This window comes from Medicago sativa, chromosome 8 (assembly GCF_051527215.1).
Source record: "Medicago sativa cultivar Bolivia chromosome 8, Bolivia_mono, whole genome shotgun sequence".
NCBI classification, from domain to species: Eukaryota; Viridiplantae; Streptophyta; class Magnoliopsida; order Fabales; family Fabaceae; genus Medicago; species Medicago sativa.
The window spans coordinates 59793756-59821077 of record NC_140756.1 but is presented as its reverse complement, the minus strand read 5'-3'; the positions used below and the strand labels follow the sequence as shown (position 1 = coordinate 59821077).

Here is a 27322-nt window from a genome sequence, read left to right as displayed (position 1 = left end):
AATCTAAAATCCATGTTCAATGATATATCAGGATCATTGGTGGTTATATTTGCAAAAACTAATGCTTGTAATTTAAAATCATAAACCAACAATTGCATCAAATTATATCTTTCAAAAGAATATTACACATCCATTTCCTCATAAACTACTAGGATATACTCCCTCTTAACTCAGATTTAGTCAGGGTTATTTTACTTAGTATGTTGCTCAAGTTTGTTTTCATTTTCCAGCCGCCAAAAGTTTGTGATTGCTCAAGTTGGTGAAGAAGAGGGTGGATTGGTAGTACATGAACTCAGGGCAATTTCGTATTTCCTGCTTGTCAGGGCAATTTCGTAATTTCCTGCTTGTCTGATATTAGGGGTATTTTTGTCCTTTCGACCATATTTTGTTGAGTCATACTGCCATGTCAGCTAATCAGTGACGTGGCAGTGATTAATTGGGCTGAGGGATGAAATTTTAAATGATTAAATTTTGGCAAGGCAAAATGTGTCTGAAAGTGATCTAGTTCCTCTAACAGGTTCATCTTCAACATCTTCATTCTCCTCCTGAAATTCAAACTTCTCACAATCTTCCCAATTCCAACTATCTGACTCAAGAAATTTGACATCTCTGCTAACAATTACTTTGTTGCTTTGTGGAAGATAGATTCTATAGACTTTTGAAGATGAGCTATAGCCTACAAAAATTTCAGGTTCTGCTTTCTTCTTGATTTGTTCAAGGACAGCATCCACAACAGAAGATTTAGGCTTGCTTTTAAAACTGCTAATAACGTTATTGGACACTCCTTTATTCATTTGTTCCCATATGGCATCAACTTGTGCTTTTACTTCAGTAACATCCTGTTTTGGTTCCAGGTTTTCCCCTGGAACAGGTTCTTTGACAGATTTTGCAGAGTTTCCATTGATTGTATCGACAAAACTCATCACTCACGCAGCGTTCACGATAGATGGATGATGGAGGAACGCAATACCAACATGAATCCTTCCTTCCTTGTTGTTCCTCATTCATCAAATCCAAGGCAAAGCTCTTGCCTTTCATTTGAACATTGACCATTTCTATGTTGTTTGCATCTTTAATCACACATTTTTTATCCTCAAACAACACCTTATAACCATTCTCTAGCAGTTGAGTAACACTCAAAAGGTTTTGATTAATTTTAGGAACATATAAGACATCATAAATTAGTTTCAAACCTGAAAGGCTTTCAATTGCAACCGTTCCCTTACCTTTTACTTCGATAAGTGCGCCATTTCCAATTCTGACTTTGGAAATAGTTGTCTCGTCCAGATCATTAAAGACCTCACGATCATAAGTCATGTGGTTTGTGCAACCACTATCTATAAGCCAACTCTCTCGGGTGGTGACACCGTGGTGTTGGTGGCAAAGCATGATGTTACAAAGAGTTGCTCCCCGAAGTTTGATCTTCAGCAGCCTTAGCTTCTCCATGATGTTGCCTTGCATATTCTTTCCACATGTCCTAACTGACCACACTTGTGACATTTTACGTCTGGTCTCCACCAACATCTGTTTGGTGGATGGTTATTTTTTTTGCAGTATGGACAATGTGAAAAGAGACTTGTATTGCTGCTCTGGTTTCTTTTCTCATTCCTTCCACCAAAAACATATATAAACTATTGGCAAAAGCCTTGTAAGACCGTTTGAGAGAGCTTATGCATACAACTTATGACATGTTTATAAGCTATTTTCAACTTTTTTCTATAAGATCTCTAGTATATCTAATGAAAATGACTTATGACTACTACTTCTATAAAAATAGCTCGACTCACTTTATATTTTATTGCAGAGATAGCTTATAAATAAGCACTTATATGATAAATGATTATGCTATGACCGCATAACAAAGATGTTTATCCAAACAAAACCTATATCATTATGTGTAATACTTTATGATAATGACATTTTTTAAACGCTGTAACATACATTTGAATACAAATTCCTAACAAACACTACTGAAATCTTCTTCATTTTTTTTAATAACTAATGAAATCTTTGTTTTTAACCTATTTCCAAATACAAATGCCAGGTTAGAATTTTAAGCTAACCCAATTAACTTTTAGCTTACAAAAAACAAAATCCACTTGGAAAATTGGTAAGGGCTAAATAATGCTGCATAAATTAAATAGCTTCAATACAAAATATTAAAAATAAATAAAATATTTTAGAATATGGTTTTCGGTTTCAGAATTGTTGAGAACCTTCTTTATCAACATTTTCAATATCTCCTCATATACAACTTTCCTCTACTCCAGAACTTTTAGAGCATCCTGCATATTCATTGGAATCTCTACACTAGACAATTCACTACTACAAAATATATATTTTACATCATAGGGGTTTTAGTTTTCACATCAGTGGCAAAATAACTGAAGGGAAACATACACATTGTGAGTTTTTACATCAGTTGAAATATGCACATGAGGGGAATTCTTAATAACATGGACCATTTACATCAGTGGATTATTGGAATGAAGGGAAAAAAATGCGGTGGCATTTTCGCAATATGAGTAAAAACTTTGTCTATTTTTTTTCACATCATTGGGTGAGAAGAGCCTGATGTAAAACCAAACTTTTACTTTGACCTTATCCTTTCCCTTCACTCATTCAATCACCGTTCCATTCACTTTCCCTTTCACTACACAATCCACCACCGTTCTCTTCTTCTTGTTCTTGTTCGATTTTCTGCTCAATCAATCACAGCGCAGCCTTGGTCGATTCACCACCGTCCTCTTCTTGTTCGATTTTGTTAGGATTTCAAAGAACAACAACACACCAAAACACTCGCGACGTTCTCAACTTTCTCGCGATTTCTGCTCTCAATTTTCTCTCTCGCGACGTTCCTCTTCCTTCTCACCTTCTCGATTCCATTTCTTCCATTCGCGATTTGTCCTTCAATTCGTTTCTGGGTTTTCTCAAGGTGAGCTTCTAGGTCGATTCCGTACTTCCAGTTCGTTTCAAGTTCTGATTTTGAGAGGTTTGCTGAGGTTTTAGCTGGGTTCGATTGGATTTCTGGATTTTCTCTCTGATTTAGATTTCTGACTAGCTTCTTTGCTTACTCCACTCTGTCAGTGGACAACAAATGAAGTGAAGAAGACGAACACAGTTCAGAGCTTAACTTAGGTAATGTCATCTTTAATATTTCAATTCCTTATTATTACTATGAAATGAAATTCCTTGATTCATTCATCATTGCTATGCGTATTAATTAAATTGTTGTAATGTAATGTTAATGTTTGCAGAATACACTATAATTGAAAAAATTAGAGTAGTGAGAAATTAGGGCTTGAGAAGAGAAATGTTTGGAACGGCGATTAGAAATGCAGCAAAGAAACTGAAGCCAAAGCTGGGAGCGGTACCGCTGACAACGCCGCCGGAACAAAGACAAACAATAACAAGAGCTCTCTTTGATATTGTTAAGGAACATGGTCCCATCACCGTTTCTAATACATGGGAACGTGTCAAGGTAATTGTTAACTCTTCTAAATATATCAAATTATTCCATATATGATGTTTGTTTTTAACTTTGTTCAATCAAATTGTTTCTGCATTATGTTTTGGTGTATGAAATTTTGTTGTAGTAGTAAATTTGTTTTTGTTTTGAAATACATATGTAGTGATGTACTAAAGTTAAATAGCTGCAATAGTGGTGCTATATCATAGCAGTATTATAATAAATCGATATTGTGCCCTGGTACGCTATTTTGGACAGTGTTGTGAAATAGCTAGTAGTGTTGTGTAGCAGAATTTGAAAAATTGCTTTTTTCTGCTAGTGATAACAGTGCACATATGACATAAAAGTTATGAAATCCCAGCAATTCTGTTTATTTTTGTTGTTGGTTGTTGTTGTTGATTGGCTGATTGTGATTGTTGTTATATGCTTCTTTGCTTACTCTCTTAACAATTGCGAATTTGTTTGTGTTTGAGCAGGATGGAATCACAGATTAAGCACGCTCAAGTTGAGAAAGTTATGGGTCGTACTGGATCCAGAGGACAGGTCACTCAGGTTAGAGTCAAGATTCTGCATGAGAATCGCTACATCATGAGGAATGTGAAGGGCCCCATTAGAGAAGGAGATGTCATTGCCCTACTTGAGTCTGAGAGAGAAGCAAGAAGACTCCGATAGAAGAGTAGCTTTTCTCAATGGTTTGGTGCAAGATATAATAAAGCAATGATTGTAAAATAGCCATAACTTATTTATGTTATTTTGCTTGTCTTCCACACTATATTGTTTTAACTGTTGAATGATATGGTTAGTTGAATTGTACCAGTGATTGTAGGGATTCAGAAGGCAATTACGCTGAAGATTATGTTGGGTCAAACAAGGTATGCTATGATGTGTTGCTGTTATATTTGTATAACTTCACAACAATGCTTTATTTTTTTTTGTGTGAAGGCGTTTTAAATTGAAGTCACAATATCATGATTTAAATTAGTGACTAAAATTAATTTTGTCGAGAATTCTCTTTGCTCACTATTGCAACTTATTCTTCAACTAATGATCAAACTCAAATCAGGTGATGCTCATCAAAGCATTGATGGCTGCTCATGATATCCTGCTTGAAGATCTGAGAAGAATAAGCACAGGCATTGACCAAGCTATTGATTTGACTGAAATCGCGTTTGAATCAGATGATACAAAATGGTTTGATTCAACTCCACCAGCACGTGTCCAAAGTATTGATGGTGAACAATCACCTCAGCTGCCTGATAGGGAAGAAGTCAGTGCCGTGGTCCTATTCTTTCAATGTCAATGTTGTCATTATTTGTTTCTTCTTTGTGTTTTATGCTATTTGCTAATTTAATACTTAAATCTTTTCTTAAACAGGATGCTACTCATAATATCAATTATCTAACCGAGGAATCAGTTCAACCTTTTTCTTGGGATGATCATCTGTTAAACTCTTTTCAGTCTCTAGCGAATCAGCTCTTATATCTCTGGAATGTATTTCTGAAATTCCACAGGTTTGTTCACCTATGTCTAAATAATTATTTAAGTTTGACATTTAAATCCTTGTAGCACTTTTTTCCATAAATCATTGTTTCTTCTTCAGTTTTACATTTCATTCTGATCATAATAACATACTGAAAACTATATTGATAATTTTTTCTTGGTTTGAGATTTATATTTGGCATATTATAATTTTTAATGCAAGGTTTCTATTAGCAACATGAAGGCATAGCAAGAATGTTATCAAATCTAGTATGGACGAGGTGTTGGAGACTTTAAAGGATATTCAAAGCGACGGTAAGCATAAAAGTCAACCTGAGGTAATTGACATTTCTAACTCAGCTGATGAAGCTGTTTTGCTGAATCATGATCCACCTCCACTATCACCTGATTCAAATATTTTGAGCAATTACACAACACCAAATGCTAGTGGTTAAGGGATTTTGGTTTGATACTATATCCTTTATAGTTTTCAACATTTCATCCATGCATTCTTTATCAAACTGGTAGAATCCACAAAGTTGCAGCCAGATAACTTTTGAAAATGAGATGTATATATATAGATGATATAAAGTTGCCTTGGTTATGAAACTTCATCTTTTGATGATTTTAGTTAGATATTATTAAAATATAATTTTTGTACTACTTAAAGGTTTAGATGATGCATTTTTTCTTTCTTGTTTTTAATAATCTTTAGTAGTGATATTAGAAATTGAATTGTGAAATTGTTCCTGTTTTGTGGTGTAGCGTGAGAGTTCTTCATTCATTATGAAATTGTTTCATTAACATCACTGACATATCGAATTTTGTTGATTTATTATCAATCACCCTTCTGTTTTAGTGTTTTAATTTTTTGGGTTGTGATTCAGGTTGTGTATTAGTTGATCAAAGCAATGGCTTTCAAAGAAATTCTGGTGTATGGATGTTTTATTTTATCTGATATGGACCTCTGCTTCAACAGAAACCTCATTAAGGTTTACTCCTAGATCATACTATTAAGTTTACTTTAAATAAAACTTATTTTAGTTGACTGAGTTGTATAATTTTGATCCATATAATAGCTAGAACTAGATATTTTGTTCCCTTGTTGTTGATTTTATATGAATTTGGGAATAAAAATGTTTGGTTAGGTTGTAATTATGTTGTGGCTATGCTTGATTGGGGTATATATATAATTTGATAAATATATATTATGCCCAAAGATGTTATAGATTTACGTTGATATTACTATAATATAACTTCTTTGATTGTATTTATATATGCATGTACTTTTTTATATAATAAATATTGATGTAGCATAAAAATATCCATAATTTGTTTTTCTTATTTTTAATATAAAAGGAAAGAGGTCTCAAGCTGATTTGGTAAGCAGTATAAAAAAAAAAAGCATTTTTTTTTAAAACTTTTTTGGATTTCACATCAGTGGGTAAAAGGACTGATGTGAAGTATACATGTTTAACTTCAGTGTCTACCATAAAACTGATGTGAAAACTGCAGTGTTAAATTTTAAAGTGCGTCTATTACATCAGTGCAAGTGGACCTGATGTAGAAATTCAAGATTTCACATCAGTCGCAACCTGATGTGAAAGGATGTGGACTTACCACATCATATCAGTTTACATCAGTTACAAACTGATGTAAAAAGTTGTTTCCAACTGATGTAAAAAATAATTTCTGTAGTAGTGATATTGGGAGGTGAAAGCAAAAAAGATGAAGACAAGTTTCAAGTTTGTACATGATATGAAATTGTATTATGAAATCCTGCACGTTCTTTGGGTGATCCACCAAGAATTTCAGCTGTCTGTTTTTGATCAATGATGAGATTGTATTATGTCTAACTATACCTACTAACACAAAGAAATCAATAAATGATCAGGTCTTCATCAAAGAGCAAAGGAGAAAAATCAAACAATCATGACATCTCAAAGATTACTCGTCACAAATAACTAAGAATCAATGTTCAATGATCAGGATCCTTGTGCATTATATTTGCAAAAACTAATTTTCATAGCCTTTAACATCCGTCATTTTCTCAATAAATGGTCTTATGAATTTTGACATATAATGAATAGGACTCGAGGCATAATAAGGAGTTGGAACCAAGATAGGCTTTGGAACCCGAGTAGGTGTTGGGACCGAGGAGCATGAGGAATTGTCAATATGAGCACCTTTTCTTTTAGGTAATGATCACTTTGTTGGTGGTGATGATTGACAATCCGAAAATTGAGAATCAAAACGCTCCTACGAAGATGGGATCCCACTAGTTGATGTCTCATTTGGTTTAGATTTGACTTTTTTCTTGGCTCCTTTGGTTGGTACCTTTCTTGGAGATGGAGACAACACTTAGTCTTCAGGAAATGCTAACAGACGCAAAACCTTTGATTTGTAGTTTCATTTAGTAAGGGAATTTTTTTAGACGTTCCTGAATACCACTCCACTCCACCGTAACAAAAAAAAAATCTTCATTATTTTTTTCACCCATACATAACATTTGTCAATGACAACTATCTCATCCAGTCGAATAACTTTTTGTGACGAATTTTCATAGGTGACGCATGTACAGGGTAGCTCATACGATGTCCTTATCACACAACTGCAATTTTTCTTGTCCATGTTAGTTTCCTTAGAACGTTTTGTTTCCTAAAAAATATAGCTCAGGGTATAACCCCTATTTCTTACAATTTTAGTACATTTTGACTGGTGGTGTGTTTTTCATAATTTTAGGGTATTTTAATAATGGTATAGAAGGTGTTTTTTTGTGTTTTGTGTGGTATGATTTATTAATATTCTATTTACATCTATATGGTGCAGTGCAATATGTGGAAGACTTCTGCTTTTTCTTCACCCGATTCTGCCAACCTTCTTAGTCAAAATCACTAGGACCGTTGGTGGATTAGCATGTGGGCTTATATATGTACCTTTTTGATATGTAGGGGAAGATGGGATTGAGTTCTATAGCTTCTTCCAAACAAAATTGTCACCATGTGAGTTTAATATTGGTTGAGGGAACAAACATATAATTGTGATTCATTGTATAAAATGAATGTAGATGAGATGCTCATTGAATCTACACACGAAAGAAGAGATGTAGATTTACCTGATAGATATGTTGTATTTTTGTTCAGGTAAATTTTAATTTCTCGTCCCAGATGACCTTTCAAACCTAAATTTGAACCTAAACATCCACCTCAATATCATGTATGAGGAACAAACCCTAGCAGAACCAAACAATAATAAGTACTTTGATTTCAACTGCGTCGCATTACTTTTTCAAAACTCTATATCAGTAATTGTCTTCAACAACCCCAAAAAAAAACGTTGTTTATGATGATCCAAATTCATGTGGCACATCAAAATTACGATAAATAATGCTCCAATTGGGCAAGTCACGGGCAGAGGCTTCAAAAAAAGTGTAAGGAGCTTGTTCGTGTGACAAATTTCAATTTACTAGCTCAATGTTAATTTTGAGATTTAGTTTAAAGAATGAGAATGGTGTATAATTTTTTCATGTTCCAGCTATTCTAAAGTGATTCATTCATATCTCTATTTTTTACGGTCGTGGCTTGCCCCGCCGAGAACTTAACCATTTGTATTTATATAAGCACCTAATTTTGGGTGCTATGTTGTGGATGGTCTAAGTTGCTTCCATGTATATGACAAATTGACTTGAGTGCTCCATATCATGCAAGGCTCGTGACTAAGGATTCACAAAATAATAAAAACATGGTTGCTAATCTAGTTACTGATGGTAAAATTAATCATATGACTTGTTGTACTTAGATATTTGAAAGTTGAAGGTTGTCAAAATCGGGACTTTACTTCAAGTCGAAAGGGAGTAGCAAAATCGGGACTTGTAAAATCGCAATCAAAATCGAAGGATTTTACTCAAGGACTTTTGTAGAATCGGTATAGGATAGCAAAGTCGGGACTCGTAAAATCGCAATCAAAATTGAGGATTCTAACAAAACAAAAATAATGCTAAATATATGTTATAAATTGAATATAGTCATAAATGAATAAAATTCAAAGTCCACAAAATACATATACATAAATGAACGTGTAACTAGTTAGGTTTAGTTCATCTTTTTTTTTTTTTTGGTACAAAAGAGGGCCTAAGGCCCAGGTTTAGTTCATCTTTAACTAGATGAACGTGTAACTATTGAGGAAGTGTGGAGGAAATGAAAGAATGAAATTTTTTGGCCTTTTGGGTATTTATAGAACCGGGTCATGGATTCAATCAGGTCAATTTACGAACCGGGTCAAAAATTGACCCTTTTCAAAAAAAATGAACAAAATCCTTCAAAATCCATCAAAATCCTGCGATTTTGAACGGATTTCACGATTTTGTGCGATTTTGTTAGGATTTTGCCTGTTTTTGGGATTTTGCTAGGGACTTGAGTCGTTGAAGCTACGTAAAGTCGCAAAAACCTGGATTTTGGGACTTAAGTCGCGTTTTTGATAACAATTCCATCTTCTTAAATGGCATCATGGTTTATTCTGAAAGGAGTTTAGAGTCATGGGAAGTGCAAGTATTGTGCAAGTGGTATTCATCATTCCAGAATTTCAACTATCTCCAATATTCTTGGGTTATCCCAAGGCAACCTTCATTCAATTATCTTGATGTTCCTATCTTCAAGGGAAAGCATAAAATCATTCACTTTTATCTCGTAGCTAACAGGATCAAAGTCAAATTATCTTCTTGGAATGGCCATCTTCTTTCTATGGTGGGAAGAGCTTAACTTCTTCAATCTGTTATCCCCGAAATGTCTATTTATATAGCTTCATAACTTATCTTTGGCCCAAAAAATCTTCTCGACCAAATTGACAGTTTCAATAATAATGTTACATGTACATGATGCATTTCTCTCAAAAAAAAAAATGTACATGATGCATTGAAACCAGGAAACTGGTCACCATCTCCTGCAAAAAGGAGCATGTTTAAAATTAAAGAAGTTCCTTCAAAAAAAAAAAAAATTAAAGAAGCAGGTTGCATGAACCTTTGATGAGATAACTTTATTCTAAAAAAGCAACTAGTGGCAGGTGATATTTACTCATCTTCATGGTCTAATTGTTTGTAAAAAGTCCTTAGATCTGATTCACAGCGGTAGTACTTGGAATTTTGGAGATGGTATTAGTATCTATATTCGAACTGATAAATAGTAGAAGAGTAGAACATTCATGTCAATATGCATGTTTGCTTGTCTACTACCGTTTTTTATTTATTTACTTTTTTTTGCTTTTGCACCGGTTTCCGACCCACCAATAGTGGGCGACTAATCCGGCTCATGCGCAGAGGCATGCACATTGGCCAAGAGTTGTAAAGTTGTTCCCCCTAGGATAAGGTTTTTGATTTTATTCAAAATAGTTTTTAGTTTTTCCCTCTTGACTCTCTACTATTTTATTAAATGATATGAAGATGATGATCACTATCATATGTTATTCCAAGGATTAAATGGTTTGGGACAACTAAATTTTTTGTGACTTCACATTCAAGGAAGCCAAATTTTGCTATATCTAATTTAATTTATCCAAACCAGAAAATTAGGGTAAATTCATTTAGTCATCGGGGTTTCTTCCTTCCAAGTCTTTAGATTTTTTGGAAACTCGTTCAAAATTATCTACCTATTGATGATAATTTTAGGAACAGAGACTTTATCATTGTTTCTTATTGTGGCATGTGCAAACCATTCATTTGAGAATTTCAATCACTTGTTTTTTGAGAGTCACTTTATCTTAATCTCTTCCATGATTGAGATGTGTCTCTAGAACTCTTATATTCTATCACCTTACTTTTCATCATTAGCAGAAAGTAGAGCTCTGAATTGAAATACTTAATTTATTTTCCATTACTAAAATTGTTTAGTTTTTAAGGAACAAAGTTAAGTTTGGTGATGCCACGTTAGATGTGAATCATCATTTGAATCAGATCAAGAATGATGTGACGAAACCCACTTGGGTTGGCATGGTGGTATTGGCATGGGACCTGTGAGTCTTTTATGTTGATATGAATGTCAAGATTATGAGTCTTTTATGTTCAAAATATGTTCATGTCATGTCCGTTTTTTATGTTCAACTTTTGTATGTTCATATTATGTTCAAAAAATGTCAGGAACACTTCAAAATTATTTTTGTTAGGGACCAAAAACAAAACAAAAAAACTTGTGACGAAGAAAACACCTCATTTTAGTTTATGAGAACTAAAATCAAAATCTGTTATATTTACAGGGACGAAAAACATATTTAATCGAAAAACAAATTTAGAGAAATTAAAACGAAAAATTAATATATTTATAGAAGCAAACCAGGTATACAATAATCATGGAATACATTGCATCACTTGTGTACATCAACGCTATATTTAACCAAACATATATATTCATAGCATGTTAGTAGGTCCCCTTACCTGTTGAATACAACAAACATATCACTGTCTTTATCTATTATAAGTTCGTACCTTCACATCGCATCATCTAAATAGTGCTATGAATTTCAAACTCTAAAACTCTTGAACACTAAGACATTGGTTTTGGGTGCAAATGCAATTAAATATCTTCTTAATTAAGTAAATTAAAACATTAAGTTAAATAGGTTAGTATGCAGGGACATGTAACTTGTCCTCCCCATAAATGGGAGGCTCATAACTTGGTTCCTTATAACAATATGGTATGCATACTTTAATTATTGATCATTTTCTCACATTTTTCTGCATTTTATCATAAACTTCATCGATTATATTAAAATAGAAAACGGTAGCAGAATTAAGCAAATGACCATTTCCTGGAAAGTTTATGATATCTAGTTTTGAAAAATAATTTTTAATTTAACAAATAGTAGACCATATGGTTCGGTTTCCATGGGCAAGCCCAAGGTAAAGGGAATTCAAATAAAAGAGACACTACTTGAAATAAAATCAACAAATTCAAAACAAATTATAATAGATCAAGAATATTATATCCTAATTTTATGATTATTATAATTTAAGACAAAATCATGTTTTCATTCATGCATACCATTTCCTCATCTTTAATCAAAGAAATCACACTCGTCGAAGATTTATTTTGGACATTACAGAAACGAACAATAGAACAAATGATAATAAGTAAGTTGTAGGAGTGCAAGACAGCATCAATGATTTCCATTCGATCAATCCTGACATGATAGTCCATGAATCAGGTTATGTCGCCTTGTTATAGATCTAGTATAATAGAAACAACAAAAGATTAAACATTAGAGAATAACTTAAAACAAAAAATTAAAAAGATACAATCATGGAAGAATAAAATGGATGCCCCTAGATTGAATATAGGCTAAAGTGCAACTTTGGCCCCTTATCTTTCAAAAAGTTGCGATTTTGGCCCCCTAACTTTGAAAACTACAATTTTGGCCCCCTAACTTTGAAAACTGCTGAGAATGCGACACTTGTCCAAAAAAGGGGCCATTTTGAAAAGATAAGGGGCCATAATCGCAACATTTTGAAAAGATAAGGGGTCAATAGACATATTTCCCTTAAGTTAGGGGGTTAAAAGAGCATATTTCCCTAAACATGGGGGACCAAAATTGTAGTTTTCATACTTAGGGGGCCAAAATCGCAACTTTTTGAAAGATAGGGGGCCAAAGTTGCACTTTAGCCTTGAATATATTTAGGGAAGTGATTTCACTAAAATGAAATCACTAAGAATGTATCCCCTTATATATCAAAATCAATTCAATCATACAAATAATTAATGTGTGTGAGCATATATATGACTTAAACAAGGAGATGATGAGTGCAAGCGCCGTCACTTGTATGGTTAAAGTGAACATAAGAACAGATTTATAAAGAGTTTATAGGAGAAGATTTTAGTATTAGGTTAAGGTTTTAAGTTTTCTATTTTATTTTCAAGGCTGGCCCAATACATATTGAGGCCCAAAAAATTATAAAATGAGACTTTTTAAAACAAATATTAACATTTAAGTAAAATTATTATATTTTTATTTAAATTCTTTTTTTTTTTATTTTGAAAATCTGTGATCATTAATTAAATTATTACAAATGGCCAATAGAGTTTGTGTCTGGTGGAATAGGCTATACACTCCCACAATGTTGTAAACCCAGGTTTGAATCTCAGTTGAGAGATGAACCTATATTTAGTGTCTCACACATCTCAACTAGAGTTACCTCAAGTGGGATAGAATCTACGAGGAAAGAAAAAAAATTATTGTATTGTTTTCTTTAATATTTTATTTCAATAAATAATAAATTAAATTCGTTCAATTTTTTTATGAGACTATGATGATCTTAAATAATAATTTATAAATTATAAGTTTTGGTGATATTCCTTAAAAAAAAAGTTTTCGGTTTGGTTCAAAATTTGTACCAAATACATCAACTTATGTTGACTCATTTTTGCTTATATTTTAAACCGGAGGGAGTACTTAATTCAAGATTTTAGCGTTAATCATTGCTGCTGTTTTCGATGCATGTTATTAACCTTTAAATTATCACGTTATTGTTGAAAGAAATCTTACGTTTCTCGTTCAATATACTTCCGTGTGCACAATACAGAGATATTTCTATCATTTAGGGATGGAAATGAGTCGAGTCAAATCGAACCTATCTGAGCTCGACTTGAGTCGTTAAGAATTGGTTCGGCTCAAAATTCGGCTTGAGTTTGACACGAACTTTTTTATCAGCTCAAGTTCAACTCGTTTGAAGTTTGCGAACTGTTCGGTTCGCCTCGTTAGGTTCAATTCGTTTATTCGAGACACATAACTCTAGGTATGAAAATGAGTAAAGCCATTTGAGCCACGTAACTCAAAAGTCAAAGAATTTAAATTTTTGACCCATAAATAAATTGGAATTTGTACCAACTTTTAATGGACTCAATGAGGCTATTCACGTTTTTTATATTATGAGACTGACTATCTTGTCGGTGCTCGAACAAGAACATGAATGAATTGATCGTTTTCTAAATTATTCTCTTTTAATTGAGTATGGGTATGATTGTTAGGGTTATGATTCATCTTTAGGGTAATTCACAAGTATATCCCTTGTTGAGGCATAAATACTCGAATTTCTCACCGTTACATCATAAGGTCATATCAGAGCTTTCGTTTATCAAGGCAAGGTCATAACTAATACTTAAACAGAGTTAACTCCAGCAAAGATGGTGAAGTAAGTGGAATAGTCACACGAGGAGGAGGAGAGGGGGGGGGGGGGGGGGGGGGATTCAATTGTGACCCTTTTTGAAATTAATCCTACAAACTTAAAAAAAAAATTTCTCAAGTTGAAACTTGGAAGAACTATGTTATAGTTCAGGATAGAACATTATCAAGGGTAGGTATAAAATATGATATGAAAACTAAATAGTTTTGTGTGTGAAGTGTCTACTTTAAGTAAAGAGTATATGGAAAGAGTATTATAACACAATGAAATTATCCTGATTCACCCAATGTATGTTGCTCTAGTCCCACCAAAGGTTGGATTTTCCACTATGATGCTTGAGACAACCTTCTAAACTCATGCGCCTTAAAATTTTGTTCCCTTTGAATGATTACAACCTATATTCTCTAAGTTTCAACAAGCTTACAACTTTTTTTTCAAAGTCACACATGACCTTACACTTTTCTCTTACTCAACTAACACTTTACAACCTTAAAGATAGCTGGGATTTTCTACAACCTTATAAGAATGAAGACAAGAAGATTATCTTTAAGAAGATAAGAGAGAACTGTTACAGACTCTAGGATTTTATGAATCTCAAGAGTGATTTGCGTGATTAGTTGCTTGAAGAGATTAAACACTTTTAATAAGTTATTTAAGTATACTTGGTAGTTGTGTATCTTCAAGGTGAGAGTGTTTGCCCTTTTATAGAGTTATGAACCCCAAGTAACTAGAAATTTTACCCGTGCTACCGCCCCGGTCATAAACAATGGAGAAGCTAATTTATTGCAATATGATCCATTACATAGAAAATAAAACAATTTAACAAGTAAAAGTTTCTTGAGCGCAATGCAAACGACATGGCTCTAACTAATTTTTTTTTACCTGAAATAGTAACAAAAATTAGAATAAAAATGCACTACACTAAGCCAAAAATAATAAACAATGAAGGCATATATAGAAACAAAAATAATTGGGACATTCATAATTATTTACGTACTCCGTCAAAAATATTATTCGATTCAGTTAGTCATTCAAAATAATAACAATTTTTTGAAGTGGCGGTAATATATAGTATATGTGGATCGAAACATATGTCATACCTGTTCCACCATATCCATATAGGAAAAAAACACCAGGCCGGTTTGCAGCAACCCTTGATAAAGGGTTGTCATATATTTTTTTTTGCTCTGAAGTCATCGTTGACATTAATCGATCATGCTCGTTTCTTAGAGCATATCTGTCATATCTTAGCTCATCATATATCAACCGGTTACGCCCCTCATTATTCAACGACACGTCCGTCCGAAGCATGGTAGGATAATCTTCTTTCATTACTTTTCCATGGGCTTGCAATAACACTTCAATTTCGGCCAGTCCATAGCTTTTTATTTGATCATCATCGAGCACCAAATCTGCTTTGCCAAAAGGTACATATATTACGCTACTTTTCAGTTTGTATATATATGTGCTGAACCATTAAAATTATATTACAGAAATCTGTTGCATCGATTTACACTATATATATGAAATATAAAATAATATATCCCAATTCTAAACTATAAAATACTTGGTGCATATCATTCTCAATTTGATTTAAGTATTGAATAAGAAAATCATGTTTACCTGGTACGCGCATAACACGCCGTTGACAGTATAATATATCATTAGTTAGATTCTCCGAAGTTTCTCTCCAAACCACCTCTGGTCTCGAGAACTGATTTGACACCAACAACGCAACAAACAACCTGTGCATATAAGTTGCGGTTCCCCATTGTGCAACTTGATTAATAGCATCTATAAACTCCTTGTCATCGTCCAACAAACCAAGTGCAAAATATGCTTCTCTGAACGTGTCGTACTTCACATCAACAACTGTTTTGATGTCATCATAAGAAGTGGGACCCTTCACATAATTAAGAAGAATCCTCAAATAAAAATTTTCACCTAAACCTGGAGGCACAAAGTGAATCCTTCCAACGGAACGTCCCCTTTTTCGCGGAGACCATCTGTGGTCAGAAACATGCCACACAAATCTCAAAGGAAACTCACCGTAAGTTAGATCCTTTGCTTCAAGATATTTTTTGTTTGCCTCCATCCTTGCCAAGAACTTTGTATCTTGTATATGTGGCTTGTTTAGTACATCTTCTAAGTCTTCGTGATCTTTGAAAACAATTGGCTCTTCACCTTCAAGATGAAAATTTAATCGCTCAATTGAAGGTTCCCTGTAATTAATATCAAAGAATATACACCCAAAAAATAGCTACTATGATTTAGATTTTACACAACAGTGACTGAGCTTGAATGATAATCACGACAAAGGACTCGTGCGCATATAAGCTTGTGTGGTGGTTATGTTATGCGACTATGGCAAGTGGTACTGGGCGTGTGCAATTTAACTATGGCAGCATGGTCACATGAATGAGGTTGCCATAGTGAAGGACATAGTAAAACAGTCAATTTTTCTGTTTAAGGAGCACAAAAAAAACAACTGGATAGTTGTGTAGTTGATAACAATAACTCACCTTGTGCAGCGCAAAGATTTAATGATGTTAACCAATTTAGACATTAATGCATGTCTTGAGCACCGTACTAATGCGTACAATCATTAAATGCCTAGCTTTATATTACACTGCCCTCATCTTGTATTGGTTATCTGCAAATTTGATTAAACCACTTTTCAGTTGTTTAATGGCTTGAATTGATTAAGGTCTGCTCAAAAGTGTTATTTCCTTTATCTTACTCTCTTAATTTCATGTTCAAAATAATCTTAATTTGTATGACTAAGAAGCTACGAAACAAGCAGCAGAAATTGGACAAAAGAGAAAAGAAGGTTTCACATAGGTCACATATACACAGGTGCATCTTTTATTTGGAGTCATCTTTTAAAGTATCAAAATGAAGTATCAATAGCTTATTCCCGGTACATTGTTCGGATTCTCTATCATATGTTTTGTTTAGCATAAAATGTTTTTATGTTTTTCTTATTTTCTTATTGTTTCAAATTATTACATAATTGAACCCGTCGCTTGTGTGTGTGTTGGCTGCTACAATATCTTTTGCACTTGCAACACAAAAATTACAATGACCAGTCTGGATGTATTTGAATCGAATCTGATATCATAATGGTTAGAAGAAGGCATCCCATGAAGAAAACAGTGTTGGGTTTAAGAAAAATATTGGGGGGAGATAACTACATTACAACTTGAGAGATATTATTCAATATGTTGTTTCGCCCTCCCTGGTACGTCGCTGTTGCGCCATTCTTCCCTCTCATTGCCTCGCGTCGTTGTTGCTCTCATCTCACCATTCCCTCTCTGGTATGCCGCAGTCGCACTGTTGTTTCAAACCTCACCGTTCTTGCCCCTTCCTTGTGGTGCAGGAGTGCATTGTGTCCATTCAATTTAACCAGATGACAATTGTGAGTCTGAGTTAAGAAAATTTGCCATTTTGTAAATTCACACATTTTTCCATTGGGAAGTTCTTCCTAATATGGTTAATAGTGTTTTACCCCCTGTAATACAGGTCATTTCCGGTTTTTCCCTCTGTAATTTTTTTTTTAATTTACCCCCTGTAAAAAAAAATTTGTTTTGGAATACCCCCTAATAGGTCATTCAAAAACCAACTTTTTTTTGTGCAAAAATTTTAATTTTTTTTATAGGGGAGTTAATAAAAAAAACTACAGAGGGGAAAACCAGAAATGTCATATATTACAGGCGTAAAGCACCATTAACCCTTCCTAATATTATAAATTTATAATTTACCTCTATAACTCCCCACATTTGTGCCTTTGGTCTTTTTTACCTCTTGGGAAATTATCATAGTGATGAGTCATTAATTAGTGTTTTTTATATATTATTTGAGTCTGTTTTATTTAGATTTTATATGTTTTTATTTCTTTTTTAGAACTATTTTACTTCAATTGCAAGATATTTAATTTCAAGAACAAATATTTGAAAGATTGAGTCTTGGAGCAAAAGAAAGGAGATTTAGAGCTGATTCGGGTCAAAAATACGAAGATTTAGTACAAAAATATGAAGCCACTACCATAACACTCCTTTTGCTGCTTTTGCTTCTCCGACAAACTGATATTCTGGCACGTTAGGCTTAAGATGTTCTAAACGATGTTCCAACACAAAACACAGTAAACATATGTTGCATATGATGTTTAGAACACTAAGCTAACAAACATAAGCATAATAAAACAAGGTAATAGACGGGAAAGAAAAGAGGCACAGAGAAATTGTTAACCCAGTTCGGTGCAACGTCACCTACTCTAGGGGCTACCAAGCCAGGAAGAAAATCCACTAGTGCAGTCCGTATTCACAAGCTCTCAGCAAACCACGTTTGCACTTATGACCTAGGACCTACCCCAACTAGACTTCAACCTAGGAACTCCTAGATCTGAGATCCCATCACACTCCCTTACAACTGATCACAAACCCCTGTGATTCCCAAATTACAGACTCAAATCAAATGAGGTTACCCTCAAAAATAACAACATGCATCCTTGCTTAAAAGCTTAGATGCAGTTCACAATCTACCTAGCTCCTTGCTTAAAAGCTTCGGAGTAGTGCACAGTATTACAACTCAAAGTACAGTCTTAAACATGCATCAAGATGATACACGAAAGGCTCACAAGATATAAGACTCAAAACCTAAACAAAACTCTATTTTGTAAAACAATGATCAATTCTTCAGGTCTTGCAGCCTCCTTTATATACTGAAGCAAGGCTCAATCAACATAATGCTCAATCAACATATGTTTCAGATTGGATCATGCTTCAGCGTCATCCCTTCAATCATGCTTCAGATTGGATCAGTGACTTAATGCTCAATCAACATAGCCGGATAAGAAAACTCCTAGAAAGTAGGTTCATTAAAAGTCACATTATCATCTCCTTAAAAAACTTTCCTAAGTCGTTTTAACACTTCCTTAAGAAATCACATATGTTCTGATCTCCTCGTAATTGCACACGGTTCAGACCAACTCAAGCTTATGTGGATTCCTTCAATCAAGTAAGCGCGTGCGTAAACATAGGCAAAGCACAGAACATACAGACCAGGTCTGGATGTTGGAACATTGTGTTCCACATCTGAAGTGAATATTTGTTTTAGGCAAAAGTGAAGCCAACATACAAATATCCAACACAAACTGCCTATTTAGTTTATTTCTGACCTAAATCCCGTAGTTTCTTGTGGAAGACTCTATTGATGTATTTCTTGGGGCTTAAGTAGTTGCAGACTATAAATAGAGCAGCCAGCAAACATATTCATTCATCTTTTGTTTTTGGAAATAATAAGTGACAATTGTTTCTTTGAATAAAAGTTCATCTTTATTTTATGTTCTTCTTCTTCTTCTCTATGTCTACAATGAACGTGAGTGAGTAGACTCTTCTTGTCTTGGGATTGGTGGATAAGTCTAATGACATAATCCAAATCAAACCAAGCCTCGAACCCTAATTTTATATAAATCTACTTTCTAATCTAATTTCACCGTTTTTATAATAAATTAACAAGTATCAAACTCATAAAGCAACAACGGAGGGTTAATACTTGTTAATTCATCATCACAAATATTAAGCGATGGATCGAAAGATGAAGTTTTAATATTGGAACAAATGAAATTAGACAAGGATTGCGAAACATGAGAATAGTCTAGCAAACCTTGAGACAAGTAAAGTTTCGTTCTTCAAGGATTCCAATAACAATTAACCATGGGAATAGGCGTGGTTGCTATAGGAACACACTCACTGAGACTGAAAGGAGATGTGATATGTCCAATATAAAGTTCTAGTTTTAGGGTTTGGTTTGTGATGGATTTGTCAACAAGATGAACCAATAATTCCAAGGCGCATTTTATTATTATTATTTTCAATCAATTAAAAATCCAAACTTTTTAATCTCAAACTCTCATCTAATCATTATTTAAAGTTAATTGAATTCATAACTTCCTGTTGGAACGATACTCTTTATTGCTACATCGGTAAACCGTGCACTTGCGGATTTACTACATCACATAGGTTTTACCTCCTTGCATCATAGGGTAGACAAATCCATACACTAAATGATGACTTGAAACTTGAAGTTGGAACCTGAAAATCACCCCGTAATTGTTAATTAAGGATCATTAGTCATTCCAAATTGTAGCGAGGCCTAAAAATGTGGAATTTTTCTACTTAGTTTTCTTAACCATTTTGATTCTAGGATGATGAAACATGTCTTGAATTAGTTTCAGCAATAGCCTAACATTTGTCGACCTTTTAGTAGCAATAGCGCACTATATCCAGGGACGGACCCAGGTTGCACACATTGTGGGCCTGGGCCCTCACTATATTTTGGAAAGAAAATTAAGTAATACCATTTGTATTCATTTCCCTTATTATTTTAGCTAAAAAAATGATATATGTAATATTATATGTACAAAGTAATATACATATTTTGTCTATATATCCTAAATAAACTGATAAAAATACCGAAATTGTTAGATTGAATATCGTGATCGAGGTTCGAACCTCGGCTCCTCCACTTGTGTGTGTGGATTTCATTAGTTATTTGTCATTTTATCTATTTATAAAAGATAAGTAATATACGTATTTTGACTAATATTATAAATATATATTCATCTTTCTATTAAGTTAGCGTAGACGAGAAAACATGTTGGATACTCGTTGATATATTTATTTTAAGAGTTATTCTTATATTAGATGTGACAATTGCAATTATTGAAAGAGTTTTCTCTACTATGAATATTTTCAAGAATTGAAAGGTTTTTAATAACATTGAAAAGGAAAAAATCATTTATTGTTTCCAAAGTATAAAAAATTACCAAAACCAATTATATGATGTATGTTTATGTTTTAAAAAAAATACATATGTTGCCCTCACTACTCAAATCTTCTGGGTCCGTCCCTGACTATATCATATACAAAGTTGAATATACTTGGATATGCAAATGTAAAAGTTGTCTTATATAAACTCACTTGGGTTGCTTTGGTGGCCTTTTTGGATTCTTGAAGTGTGTTCCTCTTCAAAATCTCAAATTCGATTTCCTTTTGTGTTAATTTGAGTGAACTAATTAGCTTCTTCAACAAAAAAAAAAAATTGTCTTGTATATTTTAAAGTATATTTTCCACTCCAAGTCTCTAATTCCAAATAAAAATAGAATTAGTGCATTGGTGTAATTTTGAGAGATACACTTTAAAGCTTCAACAAAATCTGTTGGAACATGTGTGAAAATTGAGTAAAAAGACTAAACACAAATTCACATGTTGGGTAGAACTAGTGTTGTGTGAATTGAAAAAAGTGGAAGTCCCACATCGGATGGAACACACACATTAGTAGTGTTTATATAGTGGGGGTGTACCTCTAATTAATGGGGGTACATAAGCACTAGAGAAAAAATATATGTTGATATATATTTTATTATTTGGAAATGATAAATTAAATAATTAATTTAATCATTATTAGAAAGTGCTTTCTTAGTCCCCAAGTTTTGCTAAAATATTTTGGTACATAATATAATATATTTTTGTACTAAATTTAATATATTTTAGTACTCAATTAAGATATTTTTGTACTAGATCTAATATGTGAATTACTTAATCGCAAAGTAATATGTTACTTGTTCCCAAAGTTTCTCATATTACTTGTTCCCAAAGTTTCTCACTTATTAGTTGTGAATTTTCTCTATAAATAGAGAGCTCACACAGTGCATTCCACACACCGAAAAAATTTCATTGAGTTGTCGGGAAATCTTTTCTTCTCTTCTCCCTCCGACTTGTGCTAAACGAGTTTCTTCTGCTTCTACTCCTTTCTGTCCCTTTCGGTTTCAAACAGAGCGGTTACGTACCGTATCGAGTGGCTTCGATCAATCGATTGAATCATATTTTTAAGAGAGTTCTTAAGACCATAGTCCCTTTTCGGTTTAATGTCCCTTCGGAATTAAGAATGGTCTTAAGTTCATAGTCCCTTCGATAATATATGTCCCTTCGGAATAAAGAATACTTTTAAGATCATAGTCCCTATTTGGAATAAACAATGTCCTGTCGGAATCAAGAATGATCTTAACGGTATATAAAAATTATTCAATATTTTTATTTGAGGAGAAATGGTGGTAACACCATATTTGAGTGGTCGTAGCGCCATATTGATACTTTGGAGATATTAAGGTTAGAATGGTGGTAACACCATATTTGAGTGGTCTTAGCACCATAATAGAGTGGTAACAATACCATATTAAAGTGGTTTCAGTATTAAAGAGTGGTCTTAGTACCATATTTGACGGTGTAATTCTCGAACGATTTTCTACAGTGCAGTAGTTAATCGAACAGTTGTAGCTGGGCTTGTTTTATCCTGGAGGCGGCGTGGTTGATAGTCTACCTTGCACAATTTTGAGTAGTGCCACGAAACGTCTTAAAGAAAGCGACCTGGTCGTGACTCAACCTAGTAACAACTTCGGTAGATGATAGAATTTGGAAATCCAAATACAACAGTTTGGAAATCCAAAAACAACAAAATCAATTCCTATCATTTTGTCAAACTAATTGTGCTTAGAGTAAAAAAAGTGTCTCGGTTCTTGGAGCAATGTTCATTCATCTTTGAAGTTTTTCTTCTCTGTTTTTTTTTCCACAATAAAAATAAGTTTCATTCATTCAAAAACTAAAATTATGATGACATATAGGGATGGCAATTGGACCCAGGTCCGATGGGCACCCGCAAAAAAAACCCACAATGGGTAGGGTAAAACCCCGCTTTCATGGGTATGGGTTTGGGTCCGGGTAATTACCCGAAAATTTAAGTGGGTATGGGTGCGGGTAAGGGTACTATACTACCCAGCCCCGCAACCCGCATATACATATTTATATAATATAATAAATACTTTATTTATTTTTGGTGCATAATTATTTAATTTATTTAGCTATTTACGTCTATACCTAAACCTTAAAACTAATATAGTAATGGTTTCATCATTCCCTTCATACCTTAAATCAATTTGATGTTTATTTTAGTATGCACTTTTTTATATGTATTTTGAATGTTTTTACTTTTATTTTCGAGGAATATTTTGGATGTCTTTTTACTTAGCTAAATATTATGGTTCGTACTATTTTCTAAGTTGATTTGAAAATTTTGGAACCATAGTTTTATTTTCAATTGTGATATATTTTATTGTCTTTTCATAGTTAAAGTGCGGGGCGGGTATGGGTACTTAGGTGCCCATAGGGTACGGGGAAGGGCACTAAAGTTATTACCCACGAGGGTACGGGCGAGGGTACGGGTATTTTTTACAAACGCGGGTATGGGGAAAGGTACTATAGTACCCTACCCATTGGGTACCCATTGACACACTCACGAATATGATGAGTTGGGACATACCCATTTTGAGATATGCACTAGCGAAAATGATACATATAGAAATATTACGAGTCAATATGGTGTTCTCAAAATGAAATTCAAAATCTAAAAATTTCTTCCCCAAATGATTGAATTTCAATAATATTGTGAGATCCGCGGTCTTTAATGTCATCCAACTACGAAAAAATGATTTTGTAGGTGTTTGCTCTAATCGACGTTGACTATGGGTGCGTTTGTTTCAGCTTAAAAAAAAGATTTTAGGTTAAAAGAATCTAAAGATATTTTTTAAAGATTTTTCAAAAATAAATACTCCCACCGTTCCTTTTTAAGTGTCGTTTTAGGGTGATTTTTTTGTTCCTAATTAACTGTCGTTTTGGTTGCTTTTATCTTTTTTAATAAAACTAATTAATGTTATATATTTGGAAAACTAAAGTTTGTATTTTTGAACAAAGTTATTTTTTTTTAAAACAAAATTTGTTTCTTGTTATCTTCATATCTAAACAGAGTTTTGTTACATATAATAATGATTTCATTAAGAGTTAAAGTTTTGTACCAGTACCATTGTTGCTCTTTTCTGTCTGCTCTACTAAGTTATCTTCATCCAGTGTGGATCTAGCATTGGTTGAAGCCATAGTTGAAGCCTTAATTTTGATTAAAGGAGTTGGAGGAAAGTTAATTTTTTTCTTAGGTGTTGATTAATGTGAAGTTGGAGTAATTTTTATATTGACTTAAATTAATTAAAGAGATATGCACAATATTTAGAAAATTGACAATTGTTTGTTATGAGAAAGAGTGTGAAAAAAAAATTGTTGGAGAAAAAGATAGTAAGTAACAAATGTTTGTTACGATCTTAAAAAAAAAAAACAAATGTTTGTTACGAGAAAAATATAACATATTAAATTTATTGGAAAGATAAAGTGTATGCCAAAAAATAGAAATATATTGGTGGATTAAATTGATGGTATAATAGGAAGAAAACGTGCAAAAATTCTTGTTGCTATTTTCGTGGAAATTTTCTAAAACGACACTTAAAAAGGAACTGAGGGAGTATAAAACTATTTATGTTTGTTTACTATCATATAAATCATTTTTTTTTATGATTTGAAGCTCTTACACTTGAGTTCCTTGTATTTAAATAAATAATAATAGATTTCAAAAAAGTTACTTGGAATAGCTTTTCATTTTGTTGGAACATGTGTGGAAATTGAGTTAAAAAGACTAAACACAAATTCCCATGTTGGGTAGAACTAGTGTTGTGTGAATTGAAAAAAGTGAAAGTCTCACATCGGATGGAACACATACATTAGTAGTGTTTATATAGTGGGGGTGTACCTCTAATTAATGGGGGTACATAAGTGATAAGTGTTTAAAAGTGATATATTTCATATAGGAGTTTAGGCATTTTAGTGACTTGTTTTGCAAGATTCTCTATGGAAAACTCCAAATATTGTGTTAATATGTCATTTATGCTTTTAAGCCTTATTCTACCCTTTTTGTGCAGGAAAATACAAGCAAGGAGCAAGAAAAGTCAAAATTCAAGGAAGCCACGCCATTAGCGTGTCCTACGCTATTAGCGTGAGGAAGAAAAGCCCAAGGTCAGAAAGGTACGCCAATGGCGCACCTGGAGCGTGAATCTGGAGCACTTGTGAAGAACACGCTATTAGCGTAAGCTACGCTATTAGCGTAATCACTCCCGAAAGATACGCTAATAGCGTACCTGGAGCGTAGCAGGCCATGAAGAAACACGCCATTAGCGTGAGACACACTATTAGCGTAAAGAGTCCAGAAAGCCACGCCATGAGCGTGGCTGGAGCGTAGAACCAGGGCAAGGCCAACGTGGCAACAGCCCATTGGCCAGTTTATAGGCCGACATACCACGCTATTAGCGTAAATGGCGCTATTAGCGTAGGTACAAAAACACAGGCCCATATAAATAGCATTCTAACCTCTCTTTTAGGTCATTCACTGTTTTATTAAGATATTTTCATACATTCTAAGAGAGAGGTTAGAGCTATTTCAAGAGAGAAACACAAAGCAAGTTGTTGAGGAGTAGATTCAACTCAAGATCACTTTGGACACGAAGGATCTTGACATGGAATCTTCATCTTTCCTTCATCTCTTGCATAGTTTACATGTCTATGTGTAGCTATTATCTACTCTTGTAGTATTGAGGTAACTAAACAAGCTATTATGTAATCTTTTGATCTTTTAATACATAAGGTTCTAGCTTAATGATTCAATATTGTTGTTATTATTATGTTTAATGCTTTCAAAGAGATTCAAGATGATTTGGACACAAACTCTTGAATCTAGAACTATAATAACAATCTATCTTATGTTATAACACTCTTGACAAGCTTGTAAACCTTTGATAATTGCTTTTAATCAAGAACTTAATGCTTTCGGATACTTAATCAGGCTGGACACGGTCGATTAAGTTATCCGATCGACTTTGTTATCGTTTAAGGAATTTGGACACGAATGTTTAAACGCTAACTTAGAAATAACGATGTCGCTTTGGACACGAAGGATGCTGTAGAAATGATTGTGATAATATTGGTTCTAAAGCTAGAGTCTGTTAATTGATCGAGAGATTGCTAATGTTATGCTTGGTTGTTATCTTATACCGCAAGCGAAATAGTTCAATCTCCTCTCGTTTTTACTTTTATGTCATGTAGGAATATAGTTTTACAAACAAACAATTTATATCCAAACCCTTAATGAGAACTATTGTGAAAATGCTTATGATTAACGTAACTCCCTGTGGAAACGATCCTATACTATACTAATGTATATATAGATTTATGACATGTAGGAAAAACTTACATCAATAAGCACTAGAGAAAAATATATATTGATATATATTTTATTATTTGGAAATGATAAATTAAATAATTAATTTAATCATTATTAGAAAGTGTTTTCTTAGTCCCCAAGTTTTGCTAAAATATTTTGTAACGCAATCTAGAATATTTTGGTGCTTGATCTGAAATATATTTTGGTACTCAATTGAGATATTTTTGTACTAGATCTAATATGTGAATTACACAAAGTAATGTATTACTTGTTCCCAAAGTTTCTCACTTATTAGTTGTGAATTTTTTCTATAAATAGATAGCTCACACAGTGCATTCCACACACCAAAGAGTTTCATTGAGTTGACGAGAACTCTTTCTCTCTTCTCCCTTTCTTGACTTGTGTTGACGAGTCTTTCCTCTCTTCTCCCTCCTTCGACTTGTTTAACAAGTCCTTCTCCTTTTTCTACTCCTTTCTGTCCCTTCGGAACTAAGAGTGTTATTAATACCATAGTGTGTTATTAATACCATAGTTCCTTTTTCGGTTTAATGTCCCTTCGGAATTAAGAATGGTCTTAAAAACATAGTCCCTTCGGTAATATATGTCCCTTCGGAATAAAAAGTACTTTTAAGATCATAGTCCCTATTTGGAATAAACAATATCCCGTCGGAATTAGGAGTGATCTTAACGGTATATAAAATATTTCAATATTTTTCTATTTGAGGAGAAATGGTGGTATCACCATATTTGAGTGGTCGTAGTGCCATATTGATGTTTTGGAGAAATTAAAGTTAGAATGGTGGTAACACCATATTTGAGTGCTCTCAGCACCATAATAGAATGGTAATAATACCATATTAAAGTGGTTTCAGTATTAAAAGAGTGGTCTTTGTACCATATTGAAGGTGTAATTCTCGAACGGTTTTCTACGGTGCAGTAGTTAACCGCACAGTTGTAGTTGGGCTTGTTTTATCCTGGAGGCGGCGTGGTTGATAGTCTACCTTGCACAATTTTGGGTAGTGCCACGAAACGTCTTAAAGAGAGCGACCTGGTCGTGACTC

The 27322-nt window shown here is 33.6% G+C and overlaps 2 protein-coding genes and 1 pseudogene across 3 annotated transcripts; 1 reads left to right on the top strand and 2 right to left on the bottom strand.

Annotated features, from left to right (window-relative positions):
- Window positions 1–464: 464 nt before the first annotated feature.
- Window positions 465–2895, bottom strand: LOC146900081 (uncharacterized; annotated as a pseudogene).
- A 1040-nt stretch (window positions 2896–3935) lies between these two features.
- On the top strand, window positions 3936–5611 carry LOC146900080 (uncharacterized). 2 transcript variants are annotated; one of them, XR_015023013.1, is made up of 4 exons: window positions 3936–4341; window positions 4533–4736; window positions 4844–4980; window positions 5172–5611. XR_015023013.1 is itself a non-coding variant. In XM_085736064.1 (4 exons), the coding sequence occupies exons 2-4, from the start codon at window positions 4536–4538 to the stop codon at window positions 5188–5190; spliced, it is 357 nt and encodes a 118-aa protein (XP_085592190.1). In that variant the 5' UTR covers window positions 4193–4341; window positions 4533–4535; the 3' UTR covers window positions 5191–5611. The 2 variants fall into 2 exon arrangements, 1 of the variants encoding a protein (XP_085592190.1); XM_085736064.1 differs by having other exon boundaries at window positions 4193–4341.
- Window positions 5612–15078: 9467 nt separating this feature from the next.
- LOC146900079 (uncharacterized) lies at window positions 15079–25316 on the bottom strand. Its single transcript, XM_085736902.1, has 3 exons — window positions 25087–25316; window positions 15735–16333; window positions 15079–15523 (listed from the first exon to the last, which is right to left on the bottom strand). Exons 1-3 carry the CDS (start codon window positions 25314–25316, stop codon window positions 15135–15137), a joined length of 1218 nt encoding a protein of 405 aa, XP_085593028.1. The 3' UTR covers window positions 15079–15134.
- Window positions 25317–27322: the final 2006 nt, after the last annotated feature.

What these genes read in the sequence shown, in the direction of transcription:
- LOC146900080 (XM_085736064.1), top strand. Translation starts at nt 4,536, where the DNA reads ATGCTCATCAAAGCATTGATGGCTGCTCATGATATCCTGCTTGAAGAT. An exon ending in AGCTGCCTGATAGGGAAGAA is followed by an intron (nt 4,737 to 4,843) that starts GTCAGTGCCGTG and finishes TTTCTTAAACAG; the next exon opens with GATGCTACTCATAATATCAA.
- LOC146900079 (XM_085736902.1), bottom strand. Translation starts at nt 25,316, where the DNA reads ATGGGCTGTTGCCACGTTGGCCTTGCCCTGGTTCTACGCTCCAGCCAC. An exon ending in GCTCCAGATTCACGCTCCAG is followed by an intron (nt 16,334 to 25,086) that starts GTGCGCCATTGG and finishes TATTAATTACAG; the next exon opens with GGAACCTTCAATTGAGCGAT. An exon ending in GCGTGTTATGCGCGTACCAG is followed by an intron (nt 15,524 to 15,734) that starts GTAAACATGATT and finishes TTGGCAAAGCAG; the next exon opens with ATTTGGTGCTCGATGATGAT.